At 26.7% G+C, this 12215-nt stretch overlaps 1 protein-coding gene across 1 annotated transcript in view; it reads left to right on the top strand.

Moving 5' to 3' along the window:
- Positions 1-117: 117 nt before the first annotated feature.
- Positions 118-12215, top strand: part of LOC107452782 (CUGBP Elav-like family member 2) — a gene marked incomplete in the record, with an annotated part of 33404 nt that continues 21306 nt past the window's right edge. Inside the window, 4 exon segments of the mRNA XM_071180676.1 lie at positions 118-279; positions 5125-5176; positions 7577-7743; positions 9016-9098. Of these exon segments, the coding sequence (XP_071036777.1) occupies positions 7578-7743; positions 9016-9098 (249 nt within the window).

Genomic DNA, 12215 nt, shown 5'->3' with positions numbered 1-12215 from the left:
TAACATTAATTATTTAAACTAAACTTAAAGAAAGATCAATATTGAATCAACAAGTTAATAAGAGTCAAATAAACCAAGTTAACTGCTGATTATAAGTATTTATGTCTGAAAAGCAACTGTTGCGCATTATTACTGTCCTTCCAAAGTGACATGTTTACATTTTTTATTTTTTTTATAATGTGGCATCGAAGAACCAAGTGTCGCCATTTTGTTTGCTGTTAGTCTTGTTTCTGTGAAGTGTAAATTGTATTTGTTTGTGTAATTTTCGTTGTGACGTAGGTAGGTGACAACATATAATAGTTTATTATCAACAGTATTAAGATCGTATAAAATTTACTATCACTGGTTACAAAACGAATGTCACCTTGTTGAACTATTTCGATTTAGCGCAACACGGAAATTTAATCTAAAAATTGCAACCATTCACTAAACAGATCTGTAACCCTTGACTTGAATCATATATGCGTATCTAAAATTAAACGAACGTTCGAATTAAGTTATTATTTTTACTTTCAACTTTTTTACACATTGAACTACGTGTTTGCAACAAGTTTAGATGGTTGCTAACATAGTTTCGGAATCGATATTGGATGACATATGGAAGATAACTGAGCCAGTCTACCTAAAAATACTATTCAAATATAATAAAATGCAATTTATTCCGAAGATTGTTTAGATATTTTTTTGATCATATATAAGTTCAGTGCAATTGTTATAACTGTTAAAACATCATTGATCCTATGAATAAGATTAAATAGTTTTGAAGGCCATTTAAACATCAAACGTATTTGTTTACTTTTTTGCTTCTGGCTCATATTTGAGCCGTTTGAAACAAGGAAAAATTACTCTTCGATAAAGTATCTCAAAGATATCATTGCTTTAAATGAATAAATTATTATTCAATTAAAAAAATTTTACATATTTTTAACTTTATTAAAAAAAGTTAATAAATGTTTAATTAATATTTTTTGTGCACTAATGAATGATTATATCATCTGGATACGTACTTTATTTTAACAATATGAACTTCCTAGTAAATAGATTAATTATATTTATTTATAATTAATATTCATCTTTATTCTTCTTAAGCGAATATTTTAAAATCTAAGTCAGTGCAAAAATTGATCATTATATAAGAATTATTTATAGATTTTCTATTTCAATATAGTTAAAAAGTGCATTTAAATAAAATTCATTGATTTTAAATGTATACATATATATATATGTATGTATAATTTTATTCCAAATATAGTGACAATCTAATGATCTTATAATGTATATTACTCATTAGATACTTATTGCGTGCACAATGTTTTATTATAATTATTTACTACTATTTACAATACAATGCCGTCATTAAAATAAATTATAAAAATTTTATTTTTTAGAAATAAGGTATTTAATTTTGTCTGATATTTGCTTCCATCTTGATATTGCCCTCAACTAAAGTGAAAATGTGTCTTTTAAAAATGAAATTATTTCTCTATTTAAGTTTCAATTATTTTGTGAAAATTAATGAATTTTCTTGGAAAAGATCTGGCGTTTTCCCAGTCTCTGGATTGTGACCCGATTTTAAGCTGAAGCTTTCAGAGGGAAGTTGGTAGGATGCTACAAGGCAAAAAAGATCCAGAAACTTATGGGTTAAATCTGATGCCCTCTTGATTTCATATTAGCATTCTGAATGTATGATCTATTTTAAAACATAGTTCTATGAAATATATAATTAAGGTTCAAATTATCTGTTTTTGACGAATTTAAAGCACAAAATTCTTTTTTTTATTTTAAGCTTCAAAAATGTGAATGATTTAAATGACTACCTATTATAAAACTAAAAGAGTCCTGGAGCATGAGGGAGCAAATATAGACTTCTGGGCAAACTTACTTCCCGGTTGTTTATTAGGAAAAACCAAATTTTACTGGATTTAAACAAAATCTAAAATTGAAGAAGTGAGAATATATAGCCAGTTGTTAAGAAATGCTTTAAATTGAGCATGTCTAAATTTCATTTATTTTATTTATTTATTTATTTATTTTTTGTGAAATTTCACTCTAACTATAGAATGCGTTTTCAAAAATTATAAAAATCAGTTCTACTTTACTAAGTTTTGAGTGGGCTTCTCTTTAATCTGGGTTATTTTAAACCTAATTTTTTTTTTTCATTTTATAATGCATGCGTTTTTAACCGGAAAAATAGATCTGAAAATGTATTGAAAAAAGTGTAGATCTTATGTCTTTATCCTATTATTCACAGATTCATTTTATTTAAAAAACAATGTTAACTTTTGAATATGTTACTTTAACTTAAAACCAAACCAGAAACTAGACATCAGTTTTCAGTCTCGTCTAAGAAATGGTAGAAAACCTTTCTAATAAAATGTTCACTGGAGTTATGAATTGATTGCATAAATCTTTAGTTGTATACTTATTAAAAATGCATATTGCCTGATCAAGGAGTTCCATGTGGAATGCTTTTAAAGATAATATTTTTTTGTGTGTATAATATGTTAAATTCTCTATTAATAATTCTATTTAAAAGATGTGAAATTCACGGATGACATGAAAATATATCATGGGCCATAAGTGTTCCTTAGAGTTCTGCTTGAAAGTCACTAAGGAATCGTTTCCACTTCCCTAATTTGGCGAAGTCAGTGAAACTGTGTTGCGAACAGACGCAGTAGCAATGGGACACAATGATCTGCCTAAGCATTTTTTTAAGGGCAACCTGCCGGGCTTATCCTTTGATCCGTTTTTTATTTATTTATTTTTTTTTTAAAGGCTCCATCTTTTCAAAACACTGTCTTTTTTTCATATTCAATTTTGAAGAAATTTATATGCTGTTTAACTAACTGCACGCTGGTAAAATTATCTGTGTTTATTGGTTCAGTTCTAATTACTATTATAAATATTTACTCTTTGTTAGGATTATCCTCAACTGGTTACATTTTTGTAAGTATCTTTTTTGGGGGGAGGGGGATTAATAAATTTTTCAAGTGATTTTAAAACAATTTTGTAAGAAAATTTTTTTTTTAAAAAATGCAACTTAAAATGTTTATTTTCTGGTAATTTTCAGTTCAAATTCAGGAAAAAAAAACTTTCAAGCTGTTCATCAATTAATCATTTTTGTTTCCTTTTTTTTTAAATATACCGATATTGCTTTTTAGCATTATTTTTGTAAACTACAAAATTTTCTCTTATTTCGATTATGAGAAAGAATTACTTTTTGAAATATACATATGAAATAGTATAAGAGGGTAATTTAAAATTTTTTGAGGATAAAATGCAGTTATTATGCAATATTACACATTTTGATAAACTTTTACGGTGTCAATTGAGTGCCCTTTCAAAACTCAAATTGACTTTTTAGAGAGGAAGAGCCTTGCCCTTTTTTATTCCTGGAGAGAACTCTGTAAAGAACACTTCAATAAAAATTCTCCAGATTTTTATAAATTTTAGAGAATTTGATAAATTTGAGTAGGTTTCCTAAAATTAATTGCTATTGAAATAGAATTTTTTCATAATTTATTGCTTGAATATAACTATCAATAATGAATTACTTGTCTATTACTATTCCAAATTATGAGTTAACATAATAAAAACTTTTCAAACTCATTTAATGTCCATCATAAATTAAAAATATTGCAGACCATTTTTAGTGAAATAATGTATTTTGATAATAAAAACCCCTGAAATTCCCTACATGTAAAATATTTAGTATATTATGCAACAGTTATCATAAAATTTATATTATTTTGTAAAATCTACTGAATTCTTTCCCATCCATGTTGGCAGCTATGAAGCTTTAAAGTTGACCCCCTGAGTTGAATTATACATTGGATGTACGGTAGTTCAAGTGTAAAATTGAACATTTACAGTTAGCAATGCAAGTCTCAATTAACCGGGCTGATTTGATTTTCACTGTATTTAAATCAGCAGAATAAAAATTTATTCCTGAGTTTAACTGAGAAGTCTTTGGAATACCTACAATTCAAGTTGATGTCTTAGTCACAGATTATATATACCATGTTTAAGTTTGTTTGGAATGAGAAAAAATTGCAATAAGAACTCGATTAACCGGATTGCAGAATAGCCGACAAGTTTTGTATAAGTCAAAATGCTGGATATTTGAGCACTGAAAATCTTGGTTTTCTGTATTACTTTAGTTTCCAAAAAAAAAAAAAGACTTAATTAAAATTTAAAAAAATTTAACCACATTATTGCATGTAAAAAAATATTTACAGGTGGGAAACTTTAGTAGTCTATCATGAACATTATTTAAGATAAGTAAAAAAAAAAAAGCAAACTGAAATTGTAAAGGAACAAACCAAATTAAGAAATCAGAAAAAAAGAAGTTTTTAATTCTTAACTTCTACATAATTACCATTTTGTTGATAAATATTTAATGCCAAAATTCTTGGTGTTTAATATTAAAGTAGCTACTGAAGGAATTGCCACTCCTTAACAATGACTTACAAAAATTCAGATTATACAGTAGGGAACCGATTATCCGGAATGATCGGGACCATCGCTATTCCGGATAACTGATTTTTCCGGTTTTCTGATTCGCTACAAAAAGCCGTTTTTTTTATTGTTAAACCCAACTAAAAAAAAATTTTTCTTGGAAATAATCTTAAGAAGAAGAAAAAACGATGGAGTAATTCACTAATGATTATTTCCAAAATGATGGTAAGGTAAACATCTTTCAAAAAAGAAAGAAAAATCCTAAAATCTTATGAGGAAAAAAATTTTTTTTTTTAAGCATGGAGGGAAAATTTATCGAATTTCATTCCGGTTTTTTGGTTTTCCGGTTTTCTGATTTCCGGATAACGGGTTCTGTACTGTACTAAAAAAGTCTTAGTCCTGTTTTTGTTTAAAATTTTAAAAAAAAAATCTGTTTTATTGATTAAAAGAAATTTTTTCCGAAGTATTTTGAACTTAAAATTCTGGATTGTTAAGCTTTTCCTGAATTTTCCTATTATATTTGTATGAAAAACCCTACATGTTTAAAGAAGTGTTTAAACTTAATTGTGTCTTTTCTTCAGATTATTAATTATTTAATTAATGTTAAATCTACAAGTATAAACTGTTTGTCATTCATATAATAATTATTATTTGATTTTTTTGCAGTGGTGATTGTCAACTTGTAGTGCTTTATTACCTTGGAACTGTCCATTTTCAAGTAATTTTAATTTCTTAGCTTTATAATTTATTTTTATTACTATATATATGATAATTTGTGCTTTTGCCATTACTATTCTTACTGATCAAAATTGATGCTTGGTTGAGTCGAATGGCATGTGACAACCCTTGTGACAGAATCACGGCGACTTTGTCGCAGAATGTTACAGAGTTCATGCAGAAAGATTTTTCTTTTAATGAAAAGTAGAAAAAAAATGAAATTTCTTTTTTTTTTCTACAGGAATTTATATTACTATGCATTTAGTTAATAACTTTTTGATGCCCTCAATTTACACTGATAGTATCGTAAATCGATGTAATGTTTGAATTGTATTTGCTGTAGGTAGTTATTGATATTGATTTTCACGTGGATTTTAAACATCCCGATATATTTCAAGCAATGTGGAAAATTCAAATTGTACATTTGCGTATTTACTTTTTAAGGCAATAATTCTATCGAATTTCTGGCAGTTATTGCTATTAATTTCGCCATAGTTTTAAATACGATATTATTTATTACAGCAACCTAATCTCGAAACGAACCGAGCATTTAAGAAGTTTGATTCGCATGATTTCGTCGGCGATCTTTTTTCCGGCAATTACTGCTACGAATTTCATGATTTTTAATTATTTTTTTAATGTGATGATAATTTGCGACGCGGAAGGAAATAAATTTTTCTAAAACAGAACTAAACGTACTGTTGCAGAATAAGCTTCATTTTTCTTTCTAAGTGATTTGTCATTTCAAATGAAACATATATTTGTGATATGCAATTATACATGAGTAATTTTTATATGCAATTATACAATGGTCAAATTTGATATTGATAGTTAACATTCTCAATTTTTTTAATTTTTTCATTTATGTTTCAATAATCTATGACGGATAAAAATAGACTTAGTAACTTATCATACTTAGTTCTAATTGTATGCAAGTGATGAGAATCTCGTGAATACTAATTGCTATGTTTGCTTATACGATACAATATTGGATTTTAAATATGCAGGAATATAAATTGTAATAATGGAATTTTCAATACCCTGAATACGAACTGCTATATATGATAATCTAAACATATGAATTGCGATATGTGATTGATTACCTTTGGGATTACGATGGTTTGATTTTTTAAATCGTGGTTAATCTTGCTAATTTTTGGAAAGTGACCAAAAAATGTAAGAATTTCAGCATTTGTATTTATATTATCTAACTCTAGATGGGACTTATTCGATTTTGATCGTTGGTCAGTATTCATTTGAAACTATTGGTGGTATGCTTGTTCTGTATTTTACAGTTCTAATCATAGTCTGAAATTAAAGTCTGTTAGATGGACTAAGCATAAGTCCCTTATTATTATTATTTTTTTAATTTTTAAGGAAATAAAAGTGATTTATTTTAATACTAGATTTATTTTTAAATTACCCAAAGATACTGTAAGAAATTCTATAGAGGGAATAAAATGTTCTTTAAAAAGAAAAATGTATATAAAAATTTTCCTCAGATTTTTTTTCTTTCTTTAAAACGTATTGTTTCACAATTAAGTTCTCTCGGTTTAGTTTTGCTGTTTTTTCCTTTATTGGAAATGGTTTGCTTTGATGGTGGAAAAGAAACAATTGAAAGTAAAGGGATTAAATTAAAAGAATATTTTTGTGAACCTGTGGCTGCTATCAGAATCAAATTTTGTGTGTGAATATTTTCAAAATCTAGGTGTATTGAAGAGAAAAAAAATGGTTTGCTCATTTGAAGAAGGTATGATTCAGGATAGACAAAAAGAAAAAAAAAATAGAAGTTCCTTTGAACTAATTTTGGGTGATTTTATTCATGTATTAAAATACAGTGTTGAGAATTCTATGGACATACTTTTGATTTGCTGATTGAATCTGATATTGAAAGTGCTTTCAATATAATAAATATCAGATGCAAAGGTAGATTTTGCATTTAATTTCATAACTTAAAGTTATCTGCACTACTTTATTTGTATGTTAGACTACCCAATCACCATAGAGATAACAATTTAGTAAGATAAATTCTGATCGTTAGTTAAAAATTATTCAATTCTTAATAGATTTTTCATGACTGAATTTTTTTTCTCTTATCTTGTACATAGAGTAAATAATTGAAAACTTGTTATAGATAATTATTCATATCAATCTTCATAAATATTTCTTTTGCTGTGTACCTCTTTATACACGTTGTGTAGTTGTTATCTTTTAAATTTATCTTTCTGTATTAAAGTTAATGATAATAATCTTGGCTTTAAAAAAAGTTATTTCTATGTGTCTACTGTTAACCTTTTTATCATGTAATCTTAAATTATTTTTTTAAAATAAAATAAGTGTTAGGGCTTTGCAAATTATGAGAGTTGAATATTTATTACTCTCTTATCATCTTTATTTTTAGTATGAATACGATACAAAAAGACCAACCTGATCCTGATGCCATAAAAATGTTTGTTGGACAGATTCCTCGTAACTGGGATGAAAATGATTTAAGAAAACTTTTTGATGAGTTTGGACCTGTCCATCAAATAAATGTATTAAGGGACAAATTGACTGGACAAAGCAGAGGTAGTTCACTCTAAATATGTACAAAATTTATTGGGAAAATACTTGTTTTGCTTCTGGGGTGTTTGTGTTCCAGGAAAACCCCGAAATTTCTGAAAATTTTGTTTGGGTTTCTCTGGTATTTTTGCCCTTTGATCTTTGGACAAGTTCTTACTAAAATTTCTCAGTTAAAATATGTCTCCATTGGAAAACAGAAATTACTTAGAAGGAAAAGCAACCTAAGTCTGTCTCATAAAGTTCAAACTATTAAGAAACCTAATTTTCTACACAGTTTGATTTTGAACTTATTTTTCTTTTTACAAATAAAAATATTTTCAGCACTTGATATGCATTTATTATTTTTTTTTATTATTTGATTCTTCATCATTTTAAGCATATTTTTCCATATGCTTCTTGCTGAAAATTAAAAATTGGAATAGAAAATAAAAAGTTAAACGGTTTCAGAATGACCGGTTCTCAGCCAAGATGGCCATGAAGTTTAAAGCTTCTTTATTTTGAGACCGAAAGTTTGATGGTGGCAATCGGATCAGGATTGTACACTGACCTCCTTTTTCAGACAAGCTGAAATTCACCTATCTGGAGATAAGTGTGGTCTTTAAAGCCACCACCGGGATTCGGGTCCTCAAAAATGACGATTCAGTGTGTGTCTTTATCATCTCGACCTTTTTTAATCATTTTAGTTAGAGAAAATAAATTGAGGTTGTATGAAAAATGAAATTGTTGAAGTGAATAATCTGAAATTTAGAATGAAGTAGCCAATGGCAAAGAGGAGTAAAACATAGAAGAAAGAATTGCTGAAGTACAAAACCCTTTTCTAAATCTGTATTATCATGAAGGAAGCATATATTGTAATTTATTAAAAAGAATTATGATGGCGTATCAACGGGCAAGTTTGTCAAGAAACACTCCAGGGGATTTCATCTGGTTCTACAAACACCCCTGCTTTCTTGCTCTCTGTGACTTTGCTTGAATAATGTTGCATACGTTTTGTTTCAAATAAACAAAAATATTTAGGCTTTGGCTGCATGAAAAAGTGTTAAAAGCTTAATACTTATTGTGTGTATGTAAAGAATTTGAAAGATAATAATTTTTTATTTTTACTTTGAAAGATTATTTTCTTTAGTTTTTTTTTTAATTTTATTTTCAGCATACTTATTCTGGGGATTGGTTTATATATAATTTATTGAAATTTTTTTATATGCATCTATTTTAATTGTAATGTTTAATTAATGCATCATGTATTTGTTACATTTTACATTGATGATTTTTATTTAGGTTGTTGCTTTGTTACTTTTTATTGCCGTAAATCTGCTGTGGAAGCGCAAAGTGCTTTACATAATATTAAAACTCTCCCTGGAGTAAGTTTGATACTATTCTTAGAAACAATTTAAATTGGTGTTATTGATATTGTCCTATTGTTTTCCTGTTATTTATGATGATTAAGTTTTACCTAATAAGTTTTTCCCTGGTTTAAAAATCCATTCTATAATAGTCCCATTTGTGCCAACATAATTTTTGAATTAATTTAGTAAAGTGCTAATCATTAATAATGCACTTGCTAGTCCTATGAAGATTGATAATTCATTTTATTTCATAGCCATTGTTAACTTTATAAAACTAGGACAAAAAAAGAAAAGTGCAATTGATTATCATAGATTTATTTTGAGTATTCTTGAAATTTCTCTCATCTTTTCTAATTAAAATATTAAAAATTAAATTGAAAAGTATGAGAATACTTATTAATTATAATTTTTTTTAGTTTGATTCTGATTGTTTAGAAATCTAATTATTATTCATCTTATTATCAAACTGTACTAAATTTAGAATGTGAGTCAAAATAAACTTAACATTACGTAGTATACTGAAATTATAACTGTGCTTTGAATTCCATTGTTGCTATTATATAATCTTTATGAACATTGTATTTCTGCCATATAAATTTACCTATAATTGTTTACGCAAATTGAGTCATTTTAGTCTTAAGTCATTAATTCTTAATAAAATATTCAAAAGAAAAAATTTTTATTGTAGAAAATGGAGATGAAGGTACTGATGTTTATCTTATTACTTTTCCAGCAGAAAGAACTCTAAATTATTATGATATTTTATAAATTATATGGTTTTTTCTGGTTATACCACATTATATATGTACTATAATACAGATCATTTCATGGCTAAGTTTTGTCTTACTTGTGTACTTTCTTTTGTGAATATATGAATGAAAAATTATTTTTAATTAATCCAATAGTTTTTTATAGTTAATTAAGTTTTGCAATATTTATCCTTTATAAATGCCTCCACAAATTTAAATTTTTAAAAAATATTCATGAATTCTGAGCATGAAAGTATGACTGTGTGAAAAGTTACTTATAAGAAAAGCATATTTAAGGATTTACGTATCTTTATACTGAAATACTATATATGAAACGAAAGCATATTCTGTGCTACACTTGGGTGTGAAACTTGCATTCGTGTCTTAGTCATAGTGTAGTTGACCAAGAGATGATAAAAAATATGGCATGTACCGACCTATCACTGAATTATATAGCCAGCAGTAATCATAGTTTTGATAGATTTTCTGAATGTATTTGAATTATAAAATACTACCAATAGTAAAAAAACTTCTTACTGGCTTTACTATTATTCATATTGCAATTGAAGCATTTTGCATTTTTTTTATATACCAAGATGGTGATGTCAAGAATGTATTTATTAAAATAAATTTTCAAAGTAACTTTTTTTTAAAGTTGAAATTATGAAAATGCGTTTTGAAGCAATAGAAGTTGGGGTGTTTTTACTGGACTGTCATATTTTTTCATTGCATATTCTTCCATTAAAAAAGTAAACAAATTTTAGAATATTTGAATAGAATTGCATGAGTTGCAAACTAAATTGTGGTTAAATATTCTTAAACAATTTGCCCTTTCACATTGTTTACCTTTAATTATAACATATTAGCTGAACAGGTAAACTGTAGTTACATGAAGATCAAGGGAAGAAAACGCCCCCCCCCCCCATGAAAGCTTTATTCGGAGAAAAGCGAATTTCAAGGTTAGAGACTTTTCAGGACTAAGCATTTAGTTGAAATTGTAAAAAATATAGACAACTGTCAAAAGGATTTATTTACATCCCCTCAATTTTTCAAAACAAAATTTGACAATTTTTGATGCTGAAAAAAAATAAATTAAGAATCAGGCTGAACAGGAACCTTTTTTTTTTTTTTCGCAAAATTCTTTCCCTATTTTTACTTCCTCTCCAATATTTCCATCTTCAGTATACTTATCTTAGTTTTTCTTGTCTAACATGTACAGGAACTGTTTTTTCCAGCACGGTTTATTGTCGCAATATAATTACTTTGGGGGAGAACTGATTTTCCAAGTTATTGATTTGTCAAAACTTAGTAATCCTCAAAATTGAACAGATGACTATCTAATCATCATTCATTTTTATGAAAAATAGATATGAACCTTTCTTCCACCTTGATCTTCAAATTTTTTTGTGATTTTTCTTTTATATTTTCTTTTCTAATGATTTTCTTATTTCAAAATAAATATCCTTTAAAAGTTATATTTAAAAAAGGGGGGAAAGGATTTAAGATAAAATTTTGTTAACTACGTTTTCTTTCTAATTTTTCAATTCCTACTATTAGTTCACACTCTCCCTATATATGTTTATATATCTTGTTCAAATTTTCAATCGTTAATTAAATACTTTTTATTCATCCACTCAGGTACAAATACATTTTTTTAATATTGTAGCGGATGATACTTGATGTTAATACAGTTTTTTCAATTAATTCATTAATTAAATTGAATTAATTAATTTTTTGAGCCATGTGAAATCATTAGATGGACTATTAATTGAAGAACTGGGCTGCTCGAAACTCACTGGAAATGTTCCTTGCAATAGTGAAGCATTACAAGAGATGGATAAAATGAGAAATTATAAACCACCATCAGCTTCATAAATTAGAAATGAAAAAAATAAAAAGCGAATAAATAATAACAAACAAAAATAATAGTGAACACCATATGTAGAAATGAAAGTGGAAAATTGCAAGGAAATTTGCTTTTTTTTATGCCACTTAATATTGTGATTCTGTCATATTTATATACATATTTATATTAATTGTAATTACTTAATAAAAAGTAACTAAAATAAAATTTTTGTTTGTAGTAGCAATTGACTTTAAAAGAAAAAAAAAATCTATTTTTTATATTAAGAGATATAATGTGTAAGGTCATCCTTTGATTAGTTCTTTCTTTGATTAATTTGTATATCAGAAAACAAATTACATTAGAAAGAAAAGGTTCTTTTAATGTATTATATTTAAATTTCTATAATTTCATCAAAGATAATTCATCAGATTCTTTTTACTGTGCAATCTACTTATATTTTCAAAAAGTTATTCTTCTATTTTTTGCCCTATTAATTATTTTTTTTTTTTTTTTTTTTAATTTTTTTTTTTTTTTTTT

The sequence above is a fragment of the Parasteatoda tepidariorum genome, chromosome 5 (genome assembly GCF_043381705.1).
Source record: "Parasteatoda tepidariorum isolate YZ-2023 chromosome 5, CAS_Ptep_4.0, whole genome shotgun sequence".
NCBI classification, from domain to species: domain Eukaryota; kingdom Metazoa; phylum Arthropoda; class Arachnida; order Araneae; family Theridiidae; genus Parasteatoda; species Parasteatoda tepidariorum.
Note: the sequence above shows the minus strand (reverse complement) of the source record. Positions and strands in the feature narration are given on the sequence as shown.